Source organism: Notolabrus celidotus, chromosome 17 (genome assembly GCF_009762535.1).
Source record: "Notolabrus celidotus isolate fNotCel1 chromosome 17, fNotCel1.pri, whole genome shotgun sequence".
Taxonomy (NCBI): domain Eukaryota; kingdom Metazoa; phylum Chordata; class Actinopteri; order Labriformes; family Labridae; genus Notolabrus; species Notolabrus celidotus.
The window spans coordinates 9,115,109-9,137,569 of record NC_048288.1 but is presented as its reverse complement, the minus strand read 5'-3'; the positions used below and the strand labels follow the sequence as shown (position 1 = coordinate 9,137,569).

At 39.8% G+C, this 22,461-nt stretch overlaps 1 protein-coding gene across 1 annotated transcript; it reads right to left on the bottom strand.

The window, feature by feature from the left end:
- Positions 1–320: 320 nt before the first annotated feature.
- Positions 321–21,358, bottom strand: cpa6 (carboxypeptidase A6). Its single transcript, XM_034706251.1, has 11 exons — positions 20,655–21,358; positions 16,339–16,414; positions 9,779–9,903; positions 6,720–6,837; positions 6,206–6,307; positions 6,023–6,127; positions 4,193–4,303; positions 3,632–3,722; positions 2,654–2,856; positions 2,318–2,402; positions 321–1,292 (listed from the first exon to the last, which is right to left on the bottom strand). Exons 1-11 carry the CDS (start codon positions 20,768–20,770, stop codon positions 1,078–1,080), a joined length of 1,347 nt encoding a protein of 448 aa, XP_034562142.1. The 5' UTR covers positions 20,771–21,358; the 3' UTR covers positions 321–1,077.
- Positions 21,359–22,461: the final 1,103 nt, after the last annotated feature.

Genomic DNA, 22,461 nt, shown 5'->3' with positions numbered 1-22,461 from the left:
ATTTGTGGGCGGCCAAGTTCACTTTCACTTTGGGATGTCTTATGTGTCAGTGCAACCGTTTCTGAATCTGTAAATAAGAGCAGAGCTGCAGTCTTAGATCAGTGAAACGGAGTGAAAAAGAAAGAGGAGAGAAATTGTTTGAGAGAGCTCGATCACAAGAGCTATGCCTTAAGGATTCCTTTTGATAATAAAATAAATTCATGATTAAAGTGTCATGATGAAAATATTTATCAAACATCCCAACCAAGATGTGATAGAAAGCACTGCTCATTGATTGGTCCACAGATTGAGATTTGAAAATGAGATCAAAGTGACAACAATCACTGTTATAAAACAACATTTATTCAAGTCAGATAGTATACAGTTATCAGGAGTAATAAAGCACATATGCTGACAGAAGTAAACATTTCTGACTCTGTCATTGATCCTTACCTGAGAAATAATGACACAGGAATGTGACAGGTCATTCTTTCCAAGTTACAGTCTTTAAAAAAATAATACAAACTTCTCAGTAAACTAAACTCCAGATTGTCTATTGATAATATATTCAAAACACCAACAATGTTGCAGTAATCAAGGCATTAATACATTAACATTACTGTCCAAAATCTTTACTGGCACTTGGTTCTAAAACTAAAACACAACGATTGGGCTTCATTCATAAAAATAGCTTCTGTGTCGAGGTTGTTTCACTTAAAACATTCAATTCTCAGGTGTTACTTTAAAAAAGTGCTGTTGTATTATGACAAGTGCTCACATGACCACCATTTACCTCAAAAAGATTATGTCCAGAAAAGTTCTGTGTTAGACTTTTGTCTGTGTGGACGCTGAATGGTCCAGTAGGATGCCCTGGATGTACATAAAGAGGATGATCATAAATAAAAAAAAACCACCACCAGTCCATAACTTATCAGAAGAGGGAAATAAGGCCGACAACCTCAAAAACAAGGAGAGCAAATTAAAATTCATGCCTTGCTGGTTTTTCTCAGCACCTCGCCTGATAATATCTGTGAGGAATATGAAATCTCACAGGAATATGAGGTGTTGAGATAAGGAACAGTGAGGGTGGCAGTGCGGTCATATATATGGAAATCTGTCTCTGTCTATCTCGCACTTTTTCAGCAGGCCTGATGCGATGGCCTTCACCGCCCTCATGGTCTCAGTGCATGTTGGGCTGATCAGGGATTCAGGCAGGAGGAAACCGTAGTATCCCGTGTCCCTCAACTCGAACGCAAACGTATACGGGATCCCGTTTCTGTAGGCCCAGTCGATGGAGCTTCCTGAGCTCACATCTGTGGGAAAGATAAGAAAGAAACAAAGAATAATTCAAGCTTACATCAGTTTTTTATGCACAACAAAAACTGTAACTACGTTGATACACAGTCAGTCGTGGTTTGAAACACTTTCAAACAAAAAGTGTGAACTTGCTGAAACACAACTTGAGGTACTTCCCTCTTCACTTCTATACTTTAGTGGTAAAGTTGCACTTTTTTAAACAAGTTATATCAACAGCTATGATTATTAGTTACTCCTTTGATATGATGCAGCATAAAAGCAGCAATAAAATACAGCCCAACAAAGGTTGGATGATTCTAGAATGCTCTGATAATTTGGTCCTAAAACAACATCATCACTGTCAAACATTTCACATAAACTGATTATTGCACTATAAACATTTGGAAACATTGCTTTATTACTTTTATTTAGTCTTCAAGTGCCTCAAAAAAACTTTCTATACATCTGTTTTTTATAATAATGAGTTTTCGCTCTGTTTTTCCAACGTTTGTCAAAAATGAATTTCTAAGTGAACGCTTTCTTAGAAATGTGCCATGAATGAAATGTAATGAATATTCGTCCATAGCAATAAATTGTCTCTGCAGCACATCTTGTTTGGATGCAAATGTACATGGACTATGTCCCTCCACACACACACACACACACACACACACACACACACACACACACACACACACACACACACACACACACACACACACACACACACACACATACACCTCTTTCATACAGCAGTACATCAGTGCTAATGAAAACACAGACAGGCACCTCTCTACAGAATGAGTGTTTTATTTTGCATTTAGCTGACAGCACTCCAATCCTTTCTCTGGATCAGTGGTTTATTGCAGGACTGCTCTTCGGAGTGTGGCCTTGATGCTGTTACGTATAACTTTAACTTCCTCCAACACAGCTGGTGATAAACTGAAGGTACATTCATAGATAGGATAGAGATAACTATCCACTAAAAATTATCAGGTCTGTTTCTTTCTTTTGTAAACTTGAAAAATAAAGAAAGACTCACACAGAGTTGTTGAGGCAGGTCCATATCTGTACCTGACTCCATAAGCAGAGTAGAGGGCTGTCACTGCATTATGAGCTGCTGACTCCTGCAGAGAGAGAGAAAGAGAGAGAGAGAGAGAGGAGAGAGAGAGAGAGAGAGAGAGAGAGAGAGAGAGAGAGAGAGAAACGAGAGAGAGAGAGCGCACAAGGTCAGCTCATCATTAATCCTCCACATGTGTTCACAGTATAATTTAATACCAATGCATTCAAGTAACTCCATTCAGCAGGTGATGGATGAGAATATTAGCTCACATATAGACTGAGTTATTGCTTTATTATCCAGAAGGAGAAGTCTTACCACGCAGCTGAAGTTGGGGATTGTGGCATACTTGTAGGAATACGGGTACAGCAGCATTTGGGCGTAGGCGTGGATGGATATATACGCTTTGACACGTTTCTTGTGTTTCCGCAAGAACTTGGCAACGGCCTTGACTTCAGGTTCGGACTCAGGGAAGGGACCGCAGTAGGTGTCGTCACAGGGATGAGAGGAGGCTCCTTCCTCTGGAGGAAAACAAAACATTCTTGATGTGGATGCACGAGTCAAAAACAAGAAGCCTTAAATCATTGGAATATTTATTTGTCTCTGTCTTGTTGGATGTTTTTTTCTGTCACACTGAGTTCCGGGAAAGCTACATTTAAATCCTCGGTGTGTCCATTAAATGTGTTAGAAGTCACAGTAAAGTTACCTCATTGTCGTAGTTTCTTCATAGTATGGCAGTGCAGTCAGGTACTATGGTTGAATGTTGATGTTTGCAAAAAATAACCCTGATATAATCAAATCAAATGCATTTTTGGCCAGTAGTATAGATTAAAAAGTGATCCTGAAACAAGAGAGTATGCTGTGTGTTCTTTCTTCATGCAATCATGTTGAATTTATTTGTTCCTCACACAAACATGCTGAGTGCTGCAAGGCTACAGCAACATCGTACTTCCTTTTCTCTCCCGTTTAACAGCCAAATACAAAGTTGTTTCTTCGGACAGCATGTTCTCTTCAAGAAAGCCTTTTTCATCACATAACTTAAGAGCCAATTTGTGGCCGTATACTGTACTTTAAGAGGGCACTACTTGGGCTCTAAATGTCTCCTCATCTGTACATCCCTGCCCATCTCCAACCAGAGACTGAATGACATCAGACACAACTATTTTATCCATAGCTCACACTCATTAATAGACAGAAAAACTGACATCAGCAGAGAGACCGCACATTTGCCGGACTCTCTGCACTGTGCAGGATGTTTCTCAGAGTTCAGCTGAAGTTCAGCATCATCAAACTCACCACACCACTTCACCTTCCAGTTCCTATTAGCGTCCACCCCTCGGCAGTGGAACTTGTGATTTCTGGACCTCGTTTTCCTCCAGAATCGATCCTACATGTGGAAACGACAGTGTCACTGTGCATGTCCGCTGACTGTCAGAGTCATTGAACGGATGGGGCTACCTGCCATCTCTAGAAGAATCAATGTGTCACTCACACAGCTCCTGTTGGCCTGTCATAGACACGGTTTATACTAACAAGAGAGGAAAGCTTAAATCAGATGATATCCCACTGTTTTTTTGTTTTTAATGATCATTCTGATCCATTTGGAAGGAAAATATTCAGTGAACTGCCTTCATATTATTCTAATTCTGTGGGTAGGAGTGATGCGTGACCAGTTTTTATTCAAGATGCATGTACTGTTAGAATAATGAATAAAATAAAGGGTCTCTATTCTCAGCCTGGGATCAGTATGCCTAAAAATCATCCAAACAAGAACAAATCCAGCTCAAGCTGTTCAGTATTAGAGACATCAGCAGCTAGATTTAGTCCAACCCATGAACGTGAAACAACCTACAGTACCGTGGTCCAGCTGAATTGATATCCATCCACATTGAGAACGGGCATGATGTAGAAGTTCAGCTGGTTGAGCAGTCGTCTCATCACAGAGTCGTACTGGAAGGAGTTGATGGCCTGAAATTAGAACACAAAACAGTCTTATCACACATTTGCATGATGTAATTACTTTGCCTTTTTTTCATTATTGCAGCTGCATGCATCCTTCAGCCGTTCTTTCAATACAAATAATACTCTGTCTATAGATGTGGATTGGAGTGAGGCGATGTGGGCACTGGGTTAAACTGGTTATATCTGCTCTTTAATCAGCTGCAGGCTGAGGTTAACGAGCTTTCAGCTTTCAATAAAGATGGGACCCTGACCTCCAGTGGCCATCCTCTGTTACTACATCACAGGGGAGGCATTTTTAAGGTCACAGACGGGCACTAATCTGGAGCACATTCTTCATTCTGATGACACTCCTTCCGGACTTCCATCTGCTTTTTTGTCTTCTTTACTCACACACTTCCACACTGACACTTTTCTCTTTATGTAGATATCAGCTAGTATTTGTGAATCCATGTGATGACCTAAGGGGGATTAGTTTAAAGTTACTTATGTTTAAACCATTGTGTTGGAGAAACAACTGCAAACAGAATGACTCTATTGTGACTGTTATCATCATGATTATTGTTATTAATGTCTCATTAGTATTATTATTATTTTTCATTGTTATTGTGGTCATTATCGCTGTTGATATTTATTTAATCACTATTATTTCATTATTAGTGTTATTACTGTTACAAATACTACAATTTTTATGTCATTCATTATTATTATTATTATCACTAACATTTATTTTTAATTTCTTAATTCTGTTTCATTATCAGTATATTTCTTTTAATAATGCTGACTCGACTCTTACTCAAATTATAACGTGCCTAATGAACTATTTATCTTTTGTTTTTTGTCACACACACACACACAGCCTTTTGACACCCTCAACACTCAAAAGTACAAGAAGTTGTTTGTTCCTGCTTGTCTCTGTTTTGTCCTGTATTGTCTCTTAATTGTGTACACGTGTAGTCGTGTCTTTCACATCGTTTTGACTAATGCAGTTAGTGTCATGTTTCTCACCTGTCTTGTATTGTTCTGCAGCACTTTACTTAAAATATAAAAAACACAGAATGACTCTATAGCAAAACAACTCACTGTCTTGTACATGGTACGATCCAGAAAACCTTTTAGCAGCTAACCTTTAAAGAATGCATATACTATTCTAAGAAGGCACATGGACAATGGTCACTACAGTTCTCTTAGTACTGTATAACTCAAAGTTTATTGAAAGTACCTGTTAGTTGCAAACTATGATGCAAGAATGTCATAAACCATACCATGACTCACTGCTCTATATTTATATCCATGGATTTAACATTAACTATTTAATGCACTGGTACCTATTGCACAGCTAATCCTGCTCATCTTGCATCCTGACGTTATAAAAAGAGCCATTAAAGGTCCATGAAGTTAACATCAAGCTCAGGTCTGGAGCTGTCATATCAGAGATTATAAACTAAGACTTCACAGGTGTAATGGAACTTTTTTACACTTTTGCTTTATGTCCATCAACAGACTTATAAATCGTATTCTTCAGTATTTGTATGATGATGCATGACCAGAGAACAGATGTTGTTGTTTCCCTGCAGAGATATAAAGTCACAGTTTGCTTGCCACAGGCTACAGTTTAGATTTATGCTGTAGTTTAGACACTAAACTTTAGCATTAGACACTAATTAACAAAAAAAAACTTTAATTTGTGTTCAGATTTTTTATTTTAAGGCAAAAAAACGAAGATACCTCTTTGACAAACCACTGACAGAAGGCAGGTCCTATCCACTCTCGAGCGTGGACACCACAGTCGATCCACACGGCTTTCTTCTGATGACGACTTTTCTTTCCTAGCTGACAGGAGACAAGCACTGTCAGTCTTATTGTGTGTGCATGAAGCTCTCATGCTTGTGTCCCTGCTCTCCTTTATACCTGAAGCACATAAAGCTGTCGTCCTTCGTACGACTTCCCAATGGAGAACATGTCCACCAGGTCTGAGTAGGTTCTGTTCATGTCAAACATCCAGCTCTGGATCTAAAGGAAGAGAAATGTCATTCAGAGGTTTGTTTACAATGTTTTAAAGAGTAGCTTTGGAAAGATTTAATGTGCTTTTCATGTTTCAGGACATTGAAAATCTCCCCGAAGCAAAGACACTATACATGTTCTGGGTCTCTTTCTGCACAGACACACATAGAAAAGGAGATATTCAAAGCTTAGACCATAAAAGATCTGTGCAGGCTCTCTGAAACTGTGTGTGGAATTTACACTGCTGCATGCGTACTGACACTTTTATGAACCAGAGCGTGATCGACCCAAGAAAACAAACCTCCTGAGGTTTGAAAGGACCATAAAGAGCGTATTAGTGTACTTTGGGCGTGATCAGATAAGAGAGGGACAAGGAGTGGGAGACACAGGTATGTAGGTAGATGTTGGGCTTCACATCTACCTCGTCCAGAGAATGGTACACCTCGTAGTCATACTGAGACTCTGACCTCCTCCGCCTGCGAGAGGAACGGTATCCTGTCTGCTTCTCAATTTCACTCTGTAGATTGGAGATAAAAACCCTGTGGATGGAAGAGAGAGAGGTTTATAAAGACATATGATGGACATGATATCAACCAATATAATACCTTTATCATCTTCAACAGTGATGCTGAAACGTAAAGACAAAATGGAGTTCTCTGGGCAAGATGAAGATTTTCAATATTTCTGCCTCCTCACTTTCACATCAGCACTAACTTCTGAACCCTCATGATATACCAGATCATGTGTTTATTATTGCCCCTTTCAGTCTTAAATACTTCTTTGTGAGTCAGTGATAAGTCGTTATTAATCTCTTTGGATGCCAGCTGTTCCTTCTCATTTAACACATCTTAAACCAGCGATAACCCAATATCAAATAAAAACCTGACATCATGATAAGCCTATCATTGAGCCTAACAAGAGTATATGTAGAACCTGGTCCAGGGGTTCTCAAACTTTTCAGTCCCCACTCCCAAAATATCAGAGCAAGGGACCAGTGAACCCTACTGTCCCTCAAGGTAGTTAAACGGTGCTCACAGCTGAAGCAAGCACTGTTCGGCCAATCCAAAGACAGACATTAGAGCAACACAAGAGAACACAACAGCTTTAATGAGCAGGGTTAAGGTCAGGGTCAGGGTTACCAGGTTATGTCTGTGTGAGCTTCATACTGGCTTAAGGAGAAAAATCTGCAGTAAAATCTATGAAAGTTGGGAGAGTACGAGGCCTGAAGTCTGTGTGATCAAATTTTAATGGGAATCTTTGCAGTTTGTTCTGACTCATAAGTCTAATCTGTAACTTGCAAAAGTTATCACAGAACAACTTGAAACACAGCTGTACGCCTGCTGGAAGAGACAAAGAGATCACATCATACCAGTACTGGCCTCCTGTCAGCTTCAGGATCCAGTTAAGCACTTACTTACAGTTATTGTATTACTTGTTTTTAAAACTTCTCACAGGCGGGCACCATCGTACCTGTCGCATCTTCATGTTCCAGACAGAGCACTGAGGCCAACACACTAGATACTTTTAGATGTCTTGAGATCCATGCTAAAAAACAGAGGTGACAGAACTACTGAAGTTTCAGCTCCCAACAGTTTGCCTTTAAATAATAGAAGTGAACAGACCCTTAACAGTTTCTTTGCACATGTCTTAGCAAAGCATAACTGAACCGCCTGCAAGTGGACCAAAATGCTGCCACTAAGCTGTTTACAAAATCACCCTGAAGGTCTCATGCTAGACCCGTCCTCATGTCTTTGGACTGGCCTCCAATCAGTTTCAGGACCCTTTTAAAACTCTTGTCATTGTGTATAGAGCGCTGCATGGTCCAAGCTTATATTGGAGTGCTGCTGAAGCTGTAACTCCAGCAGGACTCTGAGGTCTTCTGCTGGTGCCAAGCTCAAACTAAAGGAGGCTGTGTTTGAAGTCTTTGTCACTCCTAAACTTTGTGACTTGAACTAAGAACTGTGGACTTAGTGGAAGATCCATCTGTTTAGACTCGCCTTTGTTTAATCTGTCTGTGTCTGCTAATATGTTGTTTATTTGTATTTAATGTAATCTCTGTTCTGCATTTTTTATTTTGAAGAACTTTGTGAACTCTTCACTTGAAAGGAGCTATATTAAGAAACTCTACTAACTGAATCTTTACCTGAAACATCTCTTTTAATAGATGTCGAGTGTGACATCCAGACATTTATTTGCTCTTATTTATTTATTATTTCTTATTCAGTCATATACACACAATACAACAAGGCAAAACACAACAAAAACAAAAAGACAAATCCTCTGCTGTTGTAAAATACAGTTAGCTAGATAGCTACTGCAAACACTGACAGCAGCTCAGATGATGGCAGGCTGTGTCTGTGATGATGTAGTGTTTCAATTTGTTTTAATTTGGTTTGACGGCTTTTTAGAGGCGTTCAGAGCATCTGTGATATGAGGAGGATAAATTGTGTCTCTAAATTAAATGACACTTTCCTTTTCCCAAGAGCCCGTTCAATAAATGTGTTACCACATGTTCCTTTTTGACGACGTGTCACTGTTCTGTAGTTTTATTGGATGGTGCTCAGGGCTGAGATGAGATGGTGAATCAGGGTCCTGGATTTACTGTTTACTATCTTTCACCCTGTTTGATAGCATTAATGATCATCACACTGCTGTTTATCAGTAAATTAAATGTGTGTGTGAAATGAGAATTAGCTGAAACAAGTTATCACCACGATTATCTGTTTATAGACGGCTCTCTGCCTCTTCACTTCCCACCCCAACCTATAACAGTGATCTCTTTTCATAGCTGCTGTGTGGGCAGCCCAACTCTCTCAGCCCTTGTGTACACAGTTCTATCTATAACTTCTTTAATGTGTCTTAAAAAGAGGGATTACTTCCCTGAGAGTTAGGTCTTTGACGTGTAATTTCCACAAAACTCGACCACCTACCAAAGACCGTCCCCTCGCAGCGTATAGCATTGTGAAAACCCTCCGCCAGTCAACACAGAGTCGGGGAAAAAAAGCCCTCATCCTCAGATCTGCAGTTCCTCCCTCAGGACAGAGATGACAATGGAATTCTTTCTGGCTGCGGCCGCTTTGATAAAGCTCCATCATTTCAGCGTTAATTTTGATGAGGGATGGGGCGGAGAGATGAAAGGGTTGCTTCTGGGAGCAGATTGAGAGAGGGGCTCTGATGTGCTCTACATGTGTGTGTGTTATTGTGTGTCCCAGCTTTCAGGGAGTATCAGGCCCTCCAGTATGCAAACTAAAGCCAAGTCTGCATGTGATAATGGTATGTTCTGATCAGGGACAGCTGGGTGACTGCAGCAACCTTTAGATGAAAGACGTTTCATAGTGTAGAAAGTCTGCTAACACAATGAACAAATATCTGAGACTGCAAGTCAGCATGCATTGCTGTATGTAATGTATTGAGTACTGAAATAATAACTGGAGTATGCACATTAGTATGCACTGTAGAGTCCTTTATTCCCACTCTTACCGATAGTCAATACGTTCCTTCTTTAAGCGTGTATGTAAACCAGAAGTGTCATTGCGTTTCACATGGATGTCCACTGTTGCATTTCGACTGATGAGAGTGGCGCTGTTGGGCTGCCAGAGGTCCACCTAAAGAAGCGGGACAAATCTGTTAGATCAGGGGTCATGCAAAAACAAACTTCAGGATTTATTATGAAAAATGAGGAATAAAAGAAACATCATGGAGTTGATTTTGTCCGTCATACAAATATCAAGGTCTTCTGCTTCATTTTGATTAAAGCTCCTGTGGGGAGTTTTAAATCGGTCATGAAACAGAATAAAATGAACACTGATACCTCTATATGACTCAGGAAAGCAAACAAAATCATCATGAAGAAGATGAATTAGTTGTAAAATAGTTTTTTTCAATGCCTCAAACCACTGTAACCAGGTGGGTGTCAGGTGAGAAATAAGCCAAACAGCCTTCATTCCCATTTCCTACATCAAAGATTCACAGCAAGTGACATATGTGACTGTTAAAAGACATTAGGAAGAGATTTTTCATCAGAAGACAGTGTTCACTGGTGTACAGGACAAAATCAGCAAACATTCTACATGTATTATTTTTGTCTGCAGGGGGCGCCAAAATCAACACAAAGCTAAAGTTCCTCAGTGGAGCTTTAAAATTGGAGCCGTATCCGTTACAGACTGTTGATACAGATATTACTACAGATTCAAAGATTCAAAGATTTCAAATATATCAGCGGTTAAAGTGAGGAGGGGGTGAAGTTGGACCTTTTATTGAAATGATATGACTATCTCAATTTACTCGGGAGGTTTCTTTCTTGCGAAAAAATAGACTTCAAAATGTGTAGGAGGATGTTACATTTTAGTGCAGACCACCATCTGCTCAGCTGTTTCTGTGCTACATGTCATCTTATGTTGCAAAGAGTAGTAAAATACAAAGAACAGGTAAAACTTGAGTGTCTTAATATCATGGTGACATCAATTCTAGATTACCTCAAGAATTGTTTGATTATTTCTGAAGAAAAGCTCTTGTTAAAATGCATTACACTAAAGATACACAGTGAGTCTGTTGCATTTTAATGATTCTGGTGAACTGATTAATCGACTCAGCCCTAAAAAAAAAAGGAAACCAGATGTTGATCTGATGATATTTTTTGTTGAACACAGAGTACATTTATTCATGCACTGATGTATCATGCAATGTTGCCTTACAGACAGGAGGAGATCCAGACTTTTTGGCTAGGGTGGCCAATCAGATAGGGACAGGGGGCCATGCCACTCTTGGCTACATGTCTGGATCCGCTCACAAGAGATGCAGCAATAAAACATTTAGTCCGTCAAAATAAACTGTAATCCTTTTTTCGCTGAAACAGATGTTTCTTTATCTTTAACTGATAAATCAACATGTGAAACTCTGTAAAGAAGTAACTTAATCATTTTAATTAAGGCAACATGAGGCAAAGGATAACTGTGTTAGCACAACTCAATGAATAACCATCTGTGACTAAATGAATTGGACTTATTGCACAAACACTCATCTCATAAACAAGAATCTGTAAACTGGCACGGGGATGTTATGTGCTGAGAAACAGCAGCAAACAGATGGTGATGAAAATAATTTGGGTGAATTGTTTTTACTACTAAGATTTATGTTGGGGCTTTTGGCCTGTGATGGATGGGACAGCTTGAGAGGGAGACAGGAAACGTGAGGAGAGAATGAGGAAGACATGCACCAAATTATGTCAGGACTGGGAATCGATTCTACAACCAGTGCAATGAGGACTCGGTATACAGGGTGCCTGCTCTACCAGCTGAGCTAAACCAGAACCCCTGAATTGTTCTGTTATCACGTAACAGTTTAAGACTCCTCCCGTCACTGGATTTAATCAGAGGAGATGGTGAAGGCTCTACAGCGTCCGTTTGGCATAACAACGTCTGATTATCCACACAGAGTGAGCAGGTCTCTGTTTGCTCTCTGGCACCTCATATCAGCATCAGATTTGTGTGTTTTAGTGCTTGTTATCAGGCAGTGATAGGCAGGTCTGTTAGCTTTAGCACACCAGTTCATCTAACCTATTACACAAACACAGACACCATGTTGTCAGTGATGAGATAACAGAGGCTGAAACTCTAAAAGACAGAAGAAATGTTTAGTAAAAGTATTTCTGAACAAAAAGAAACTCCTCAATCTACAAACGACACACGCAGCAGTCTCTGCAGAGAAGACTGTTCAGTTTGTGTGCTTTCAGACGTGTGTGAGCGTCTTCAGCTGGCTTTCATTTGAGCTGCAGCAGACATGCAGGCCTGCCCTGCACATGCTTGTTAATGTGTCAATTGGTTTAATGGTTAACAGAAAGCAAAGCAGATTAATTTAACTTTTTCTTGAGCCAGAGGAGTAAAGAGTCTGAAGCTGGAACGTCTGGACCAATCTCTGCTAAAGCTGACGTTTTATGGTTGGGTACCCAAAATGTTTCAGAAGTGCTTTTCTGTGAGCCAAACAAATCCAAAACACATACGCCTAAAAGGCAATTAAATATCCCCAATCAGTTAACATAGCTCCTCACTAAGTTTCCTCATGCTGACATTTTTATGTCTGTTCAATTGTGAGAATTAGAGATGAGTTATTTGTCTGCTCGTGTGTGGTTCTTCTTTGTCAGTGAGCGTGTCTGTGTAAACTCGCCCTCCACAAGCTCAGTTTGTGTTTTGTGGTTCATGTTATACTCAAATGGGCATAACAACAAAAGGACGAGTTAGTCCAATAAAAAGAGCAGGCATTTTAAGGCAGATGAGGTCAAGCTGTAACTTAGTGTTTATAAATCAAGTTCACAAAGTGAAACAGTACAAGGTCTATACCTCAGTTTGTCCAGCTTTTTTAATATTGTTGTGTTTCTATGCAAACACAGGCAAATTGAATTATAGGAGGGAGGACTCAAAATGCAGACTAGTTAAATGATTTATTACAGCAAAAAGAAACAAAAAGGCTCAAAGTAAATCCCATAAGGACAGACAAAAAATTCAAACACAGACAAGGTCCAGGAAATTAGAGGTAGAATACATGAGTGGGAATCAAATGTTTCACATAAAAAAAAAAAAATAATAATTTACACAGAGACTGGAAGAGGTATTGTTAAATATAGAGGTTCGGGTTTATGAGGTGCAATTTAGAAAAATGTAGGCGACAAATATAATCACACAGCTGGAGATAATATTAGGACAGGAAATAAAAGTTTAAATGAAGAGAAGTGAGTGAAGACAGGACGCTGAGCTCACAGATAACCTCAGAGAAGAACTATAACAAATAAGTTATAAATAAGAGTTGATGAAGGAGATTAATCTTGTGGCATTCAGACTAATGAATGAACACTTCTTTTGTTGGTAAAAGTGCAACTCATCCGTGTGGAATGTCTGAGAACTCCTGAATTCAATATCATATACTATAATGTGCTGTAAGGTAATTTTATCTAACCACGTCATGTGCTTTGGTAGCTAAATTGTAGCTTTATCATTAATCTCTGTGATTTAGCTTCCTCACAGTTAGTTGAACTGTTTTTGTGTTTTAGATATTTCTGGAGCTAAAGCTTTGAAAGTTGTTCTTTTTTCCAGACCTCAAACCTGACACAAGCTTCATATCAACTGCATTTAGCTCTTGTCTTAAAAGTTCTCCAGGTGACGATGCAACAAAGTTACAAACTAATTACTTTTATGTTAAATCAAGAGTGTAAAAATATCTTCTCTTTACAATGCATTGTTTTGTAGATGATATTCTCTCCGCTGTGTGCACGTTCTGTTTCTTCTCTAGGTGGTGTAGAGTTCATCTGTCAGTCAAACAGAGACAGCACTGAACACTGTGAGGTTCACTCTAACATATTCATGCAGATATTGTCTGATGTTCAGACTCTGTTGAAACATGTGTGCTGTCACAGATCATTACATCTTTCATTTTGATAGTTTGAATTCATTTTTAACTGTTTTCATGCTTCAAGAAATGTAGTGTACAACAAGTCCACCAACCTGCAGCTTTAGGAGCAGAGTAGATTACATTTTGCTGAGTAAATATTATATGTTATGTTAATTATTCATAGATTAAAGACAAACTAAGTAAAGTCTCAGATTACTCAATGTGAATTAGTATTTTGTTGATGCCGGCTGTGATTCCCAGTCCCCTTGCATCCTGTATATCCATGTAGCTGTCCATTATTCAATCTAAAGCCTGTCCTGAGGCTGAATGCTCTTGCTCTCTGTAGGTCTGACAGTGGGACTATGAACTGAAAGCTCCGGTCCACAGCTGTCCAAACAGAAGCTGCCACCTCCTTGGCTGGCATTAGATCACTGCGTCCGCAGCCCTAATACAAAACACCGGCCAGGTCCAGACCAGCAGCCTGGCTCTGTCCTCATGTCCTCTCACCTTAAATCATAAACAGTAACTGAATTGTAATTTGCATTCCCTTTTATTTCCCTGGTACTGGGACCACTAAACATAAGCCTTTCAAATACACTGATGAGGAATCTGGCTCAATTTAAACAATCCAAGCTTACCAAACCAAAGTGAGGAGGAGGGCAACATCGCCAACTGGATTTTAAAGGTTTTGTAATTTTATAACTCTCAGCAAGATTTATAAGTTTCCCTATAAGCAATACCAAATACCAAAGTTATATCCTGTATTTGTCATGGTATATCTTTAAGTGAAAGTGACTGAAAAAGTCAAGTAAAGTTTGAGATAGTGAGAAAAAGAGAAAGTGGACCATGAAATGCTGTTAAAGCTCTGAAAAGGCCACTTTAAAGATAATTTTGTGGAACAGAAGTAGTTAAAGTTTTCTTTCAATATGGTTAATATTTCAGTCAGGACCACTCTCATCAAAAGAATACATTTTTTTCCATGCAATAAGTGATATTTGGTGGCATGGCTCTGTCCTGGGAGCTCCCTGTGTGTACGTGGAATGCCAAGGCCTGACGTGGGAAGAGCACACTTTTCCTCTCTTTCATGTTCACACATGAAAAGCCAAGGCAGGGAGAGCAGCAGCAAAGACCCACGGGGTACAGAACAGTGCGAGCATCAGTGACAATACATATGACTCTGGTGAAATCAGACACAGCAGAAAGGAGTAGCTAGAATGGAGGTGGGTTGCAAAGCTGTTTGCAGAGGAAGCAGGAAAAGAAGTTTAAACAGAACGCCCATTTTGCTGTTTGCTGATTGGATGTGTAGATGTAACCTGCTGAGCTGTCAGCTGATAGGGGCTGGTGTGAAGAGAAGCTGATGTTCTGTGGGCCGAGCATGACTTTGTGGTCTGCCTGAACTAACGCTATGGTCAATGTCTGAATGTTCTCTGTATGTTGCCATGAATTCATTAATTAATTAATTAATCAATTTTTTAAAAGTTATCTTTTGGGCATTTTTGCCTTCATTGATATGACAGCTGAAGGAAGACAGGAGTGGAGAGCAGGGGAAGACATGAAGCAAAGGATTTGAACCAGTGACCACTGCAATGAGGACCATTGCATGTATATGGGGTGCATGATTAAACCGCCAGGCCAACTGTCACCCATGCAGTAAACTTTTATGAAAAAAGAATGAATTTAATACAAAAAAGGCCAAACATGAAAGTACCTGAACCATTGTGTAAGATCTAACTCCAGGGTACAAATCATGGAGGTTCCTAATACAAACAGTACTATATCTTAACGTCCAAACAAGTAACCATGGCCCTTCACTGCCTGCTGTCTTATTATAATGCAATTTATTCCTATATGTTCAGTATAACAGGAAAATACTTAATGTCATCACGGACAAACATTCTTTTCCTTTTCTTTTCCTTTTCCTTTTCTTCTGCTCCCTTCATCTGCAGAAGAAAGATACTAAAAAACAGACTTTTATTTTGCTTGTAAAATCATCTGTTTAATCAAATATTAAAAGCTGTGCCTCCGCTATTTATTCAACATGACTCTCTGCAATTGCATCATGCTTTTTATGCTTTATAAACATCTTTGCGGTGAATCTGCAAATTAAAACAATGTGCAGAGAAAGGTCATCTTTGTTCCCGAGGCTGATGGGTAATTAGTCCCAAGTGAGCTTGGTGTTCTTCAGGGCTCTCTTCCATAATTTAAGTTTCTTTGAAACATATGTTCAGAAAGTTTACAACCTTTCATAGTCATTACAAAGAAACCTCTGTATTTCCCCTCCGTCTTTCTCTCTGAGATTCTTATTTAAGCAAAGACAGAGCATCCTATCTACAGCGTCCCAGTCTTCAGACAGGGTGCAGCCAAGTGTGGTAGTCTGTCACAGTCAGGAGACACTCCCCGTCTCTCTCTATTACAGTCCCAGTCATCTGCCACATCCCCCTCTCTCTCTCTGTCTACCCACTCCACGTATCTCTCTGTCCATGACACACTGTTAAAGTGTCATCGAGGCCCAATGAGGGACTGTGTGATGGTGTGAGCGGAATAATAACAGATGAGAAATAAAATATGGCAATTCAGAAAGAAAAATAAGACATAAATAAATAAAATATAAGTCAGGGTAGTGAGCATTTTTGGGTGAATATAAAAAAACATGCACCAACCTTCATGTGTCCCAGGATTTTCTTGAGCACTTGGACCTCCTCATCTTCACTGGGAGTGATCCTGAAGACTTGATCACTGTAAAAAACAACAGAGAGCCTCTTAGTGTCAGTTTGACACCTGGATCAAAGAGTCCCACAGGATATTTATGGCACTAAAAAATCACTTCAAATAGCCTCAGATCGTTTTCTCCCACTTTCAGAAACACTGGACGATGAGTCACATGTAATACAAGCTCTCTTTGTTTTGATTTACGCTAACATTGATAATAGCAGGTGTGGAGTGGGTGGTTCCTCGTCTGCAGTCCTATAGATGACAGGGTCAAACCTCAGTTAAACAATCAAATACGACATCATTAAAGGGTTACATTTCATCATTTCAAGCTCTGCAGGTAACACCTGGCATTATTCTTTGGTGGATATAGTAGCAGCAGCTGCTTCACCTTGTTAGACTGTAAAAACATCAATCAAATGTTGATGTAGGCTGAGGATTCACATGATGGTTCAGATATCAAAGATTACAGCTTTGTTCCTCTCATCTTATCAGCTTAATACAATACATCAGAATGAGATACTATGCCAGCACAATATGAGGAAATATGTGATGTTACAATGTTACAATGTTACAATGTCATTTAGAAGACACTTTTATCCAAAGCGACGTACATACGAGAACAAGAACAACACAAGCAAAGATCTAGACAAGAGGAAACAAGATCAGTACGGGTAACAAAGTGCTTCAAGTCCATTTGGGTGCAGGTATTGCCAAGCAGTGTAAAGGCAATGCACAAAAGTAAATAAGGATTTTTTTATTACTATTATTTTTTTCTAAAATAAGGAACATCTACAATGAAGCAACCAAACCATTTAAGACTTTCCATTATCATCATCAACAATTAACATCACCACAATAATGACCAAAATACCAAGTGCTGGGTCACTCAAGAGCTGGACACAGATTCCCAGAGTAGAGCAGGAAAGTGCGAGTCAACTGTAGCTGGACGACATGGTCTGCCACTGGGGACAACAGTGGAGAATAGTCTAGCTAAGTGCATATTGCTTCTTAAAGAGCTGGGTCTTTAGCTGTCTTTTGAAAGTAGAGAGGGACTCTGCAGATCGAATGGAATTCAATTCATTCCACCATTTAGGGGGAACAGAAGAGAAGAGTCAAGCTAGTGATTTTGAGGCCTTGTGTGCTGGAAGCACTAGGCGCTTTTCAGAGGCTGAGCGTAGCAGGCGAGAAGGGCAGTAGACCTGGATGAGGGGTTCCAGGTAAACTGGAGCAGTTTTGGTGACTGCTTTGTAAGTCATGATTAGAGTTTTGTATCTGATGCGAGCTGCAACTGGAAGCCAGTGTAGCAAAATGAGCAGGGGAGTGACATGACCTGTCTTAGGCTGGTTGAAGACCAGACGTGCTGCTGTGTTCTGGATCATTTGCAGAGGTTTAACTGTGCATGCAGGGAGGCCTGCCAGTAGAGAGTTGCAGTAGTCAATGCATGACATTACAAGAGCCTGAACCAGAAGCTGTGGGTCTGATTCTCTTGATGTTATAGAGGGAAAAACGGCAGAACCAAGCAATCGAGGCAACATGAACCTTGAAGGTTAGCTGGTCATCGATCATGACACCCAGATTTCGGGCAGACTTAGTGGGCATGAGGTTTTGAGATCCAAACTGGATATTGATCTGTGGGTCCATAGTGTGATGTGTGATACCTTTCAATAAAGTGATAGCAATATAAAAAGTGATCAATAAAAATGAAGCAAAGAATGGATATTGGCTAAAACTCATTTAGACCAAAACCGTTTTTGAACCAGACTTACAAAATAAAACCTCCTGTCCCTCAATTATCTCTTCATACCTGCTGATAAGACTTCAGTTCTCTACAGTGTTACGGTCCAGGTAAACATAAGCTACTCTTGCTTCTTCTTCTGGAGGAAAACGTTCTCCATTAGGGGAGATATGGGAAAAATATATCACATTTTCTATGGCAGGATCACAATCTGGATTTTACCACAATTCTTTTCATGTAGTTCTTGAGACAATTTTCACCTGTAAACTTCTTTTTTAGGCTGAAATATTTATTTTTCTGCATTCTGAACAATTTCTATGTACCATCTCATAATTGTATTTAGCCTTGTGACTTTTCTTGTCTTTTGAACTTTTCTTTATCAAGCTCATTTTCAACTCATAATAAATACAATTATTTAAACACGCCAACTTTTTTGTGTTTCTGTTTTTTCTCAGTCCTGCAGAATAAACAGAGCCTCAGCTTTATGCAAGAAGCCCATGCACAGTCCATATGAAGTTTTGTGAGACTTTTCTGGATTTACTTTAGTTTTATTTATGCACTTTAAAGAAAATACAAAATACATGTAATTCAAAATGTGATTAATTTCATTAGCATATAAGATACATTTAGAGATTGGAATTGGGGGCCGTATAAAAATGGACCTATGGTCAGACTTTTGACACGCCTGATGTAGTGTATCAATATTAACTAACTACCCTGGTTTATACACACAAACACATCATTCATAAAAGAGAGGTTAGATTAAAAACAGTGCTTTTTGTTGTAATTTTAAGCCCTTAACTGATTTATTTGAATCAATAAAAAATAAAAAGTTGTGCAAAAAAAACCAAACTCCATCCATTACTGGAATCCCCGGTTGATTTAAGTATAAGATTTAAAATGTGTAAACAGCATATTGTTATTCTTCTTGTGACAGATTATTGTAACGAACAGAGGTTCTCTCACTAAACCACATCTTATGTATCACCTTCATACAATACAAAGATCCTCTTCATCCTCATCATGAATCACAAAGCACCACTTCTACTCCAAGATCACAGCTCCTCCAATCAGACTTGGTGTTCGTGTGTGATCACCTGTGTGTATGCCAGGTTGTGCTTATATGTCCACTTTTTTTTTCTTCCTCTCTCGGATTAATTTCAAAGAGCTTTAAACAATGTGCCACACAGGAAGCTGGGCCCCCCTAAACAAAGGTGGCATCAGGCCACTTTGAGGTTTGAGGAACAAAAGGGCCCGTGGTGTCCCGTGTGAGCGGCCACACTATTACAGCCACCAGAAACTGCATGTTTCCATGGCAATGACTATGCCAAAGGATGGATTTGAAATAAGAAGAGAGTTGGAGGAAAGATAATGTTGGGACATGTTAAAAAGGGGGACAAAAGTAGGACAATATTCCAGATTTCACACTAGAAAGAAATCTTTCAGTCGAGTGATGTATTTATCTGACATTAAAGAGAAATGTGTTTCTATATTTTGTTGCTCTCTATTATCATCCAAACAGAGCCTGTTCCTCATCTTCCCTTCAGTGATCCTCCAGCATGATGGCAGACTGTTTTAGTTACAGTGTTTCTTTGGTGAAAGCCTTCTGCTTTGTAAAAAGCTGCAGGGTTTTCTGAGCTAAAGCTGTCCTGGAGTTGTCTGTCTGTTGATTCCCACAGCAGTACTGTATACAGGAAAGGAGCAATTTGCTTTAAAGAGCTGGACCAATGCCGCATTACAAGAAAGTATCACGTCTTCAGTTCTTGTGTCCAGCATTCATTGATTCTAAAACAGGATCATCTGAAGTGTATCCAGAGGTCAGCAGCCGTCTCCCAGACGCCTTTGATTACATTCAAATCTCTTTCAAAAACACACCACAAATCCTAACATGCCTTCTACGTGTGTATCAAAATTACTACATGTGTCAAGCTCCAGCTGGTCCTTGAGACAAAAAAACATCCATTCCTCCAAATGCTCCACAAACTTCACATCCATTTTTAGGCGCTAAATGGAGAGGTGTGTGTGTCCCAACTACAGCCTCATAAACATGCAGGCAGACAGGTATGCAGAGACTTCAGTCAATAAATGACGGTTTTGACAAATTTGCACTCTCTTGTGATTTTAGAAACACATGCTACACGAGAGGAGTGGAAGGAAGCAGCTATAATTTTTGAAATGAGCAGGTTGACAGGCCTCTGTTGCAGGATGCATCCCTTGTGACTGTATTGTGCAAACTGAATACCTCTCTGCAGCAAAGCACAGCAGATACTAACTTATCAAAGTGCCATCAGACAAGAGGGCCAGTCTAGAGCGAGATAACATCAGTATATCTATGTCTCAAACTGGAAATATGTCTCAAACGATAGAGAGAGTGAGCATACAGACTTCCTTTGTACTTGAAACAGAAGATACAGCCCGGATCTTTTGTGCAAAGAAAAAACTCGTCCTGGTAGTCACAGTGCACTTTTCCTGCAGAATGAGGACTCTCGCAAGCTCCATAAGGAAATGAATGGGTTTTTTTTTACTCACCCTGCGTAGCGGTTGTTGTACAGATAGGCACCAACGGGACATAGCACGTTGCTGCAGATTATCACACAAGCCAGTAAAACTGAGGCTCGAAATGCGCTCCTTTGGTCCGATACCATCCTCAGCCAGCAGATCAAAGATGGAAGACACCAATCTGGCAACCTCACAGGATGCACGCCAATTTATCAGAGAGGAAATATTAGTGAAACAGAAAAGAGTTGGTCCGGAGCAGCATCAGCAGACGGCTGACTTTGATGAAGGCGCGCGCTCTCCACGAGTGGATGTCCCTCTGACACAGAAGGTGCAAAAGGTGTGAAAGTCGGTCATCTGGCACATAGGAAGCATTTACCACCTCTTTTGAAGCTGTGGAGGGGGATTGCAGGGTAGCAGCTCTCTTTTTAAAATGAGGAGGACCCGAGTCACGTGGGCCGGTGTCGGCGAAGTTGGTAACTGGATCCCTGATCACTGGTGCGCACTGTGACTGTGGTGAACACATGGGCACATGAGCAGCCACATCCTTTGAACGGTGAACTACTTTATGTGTTGCATGACCCAAAGTTTTATGTTCAGACTTGAACAATATCATATAACTCATCTTCATCACTTTAAAACAAAAGGCATAATCTTCTCCACCCAGGTGTGTGATGAAGACACCCAGCTTTTTTCTTGCTCTGATAAAACATGACAGCCTTTATGCCAGGCTGCTTCATAAAATGTGCTGTCCTGTTCTTTAGTACAAAGGCCTTCATATGATGCAAACTCAGCTGACGCTCTCAAAAAGTAGAAAACATCTTCATATCATTGTTTTTTGTAATGTAGTTATGTCATAAATCAGACACTACAAATTTCAGGATTCCCTAATTTACCATAAACTTGAGGCAGCCATTTTATTCTGTCTCATGAATAGCATTATAATCATTTGATAGTTGTATTCTAGGTGATATTACAGTGAAAATCTGAAAAAGTGATATAATTTAATTGCTTTCTGCTTGATTGGCTACTTTTTAGTCATGGGGCACACTGGCTAATTAGACAAAGGCTAAAGCTAGTAACTATTTTAGCAAACATTGGCCTACTGTTAGCTAGGTGCTTACACGTTATCATATCTTATTACGCTATAGCAGACAGTACAGAATTCAATGAATGTTAACAGTGAATGTTAATATCAGCTACGAAGCCAATGGTAGCTAACGTCTTATTATTAGGTTATGTTCAAATTTGATATGTCCCTCCACATTTGACCTGCATTGTGATTTGAATTGCTAGCAGTGTTGAACCTGTTTGATGATACTCATTGGTCAGATAGATTTATAAGATTTATCATCTGGGACATTGTACGGCATTGTGATAACAAAGCTGCGAGTAATGTAGGAGAAAAATAGCCGCTATGGTGCTAACATGTAGTTAGCTTTTTGGTGGGAACCATAGACTTTCCATATTGGAAATGCGGAACTCAACCAGGCATAGTGTGACGTAAAGAGGTGGGGTTTGAGCCAACAGCTATGTGCTCCCGTCCGGGAGTCAAGTCAGTCATGTCCTTATTTGGGCAAAAACTCGTAATCTTAATATCTTCTGAACTGTCGCATTTTTTCACCCCCCGTACAGTGTGTGCTGATAGAGAGATTAGCTAGGTAGGGTCATGCCGTTTTTTGAACTAGGTTGTAGACATGTTTATTTAATGCTGCAAAGATCGTCTTTTTTTAAGTGGTTTGTATGTGGTTTGCAGTGTTTCTGCAGCCAGCCTCAAGAGGATTCTCAATGAATTGCAGTTTATAACACTTCCGCATGGGCTTCATAGTTTGAGACCGGA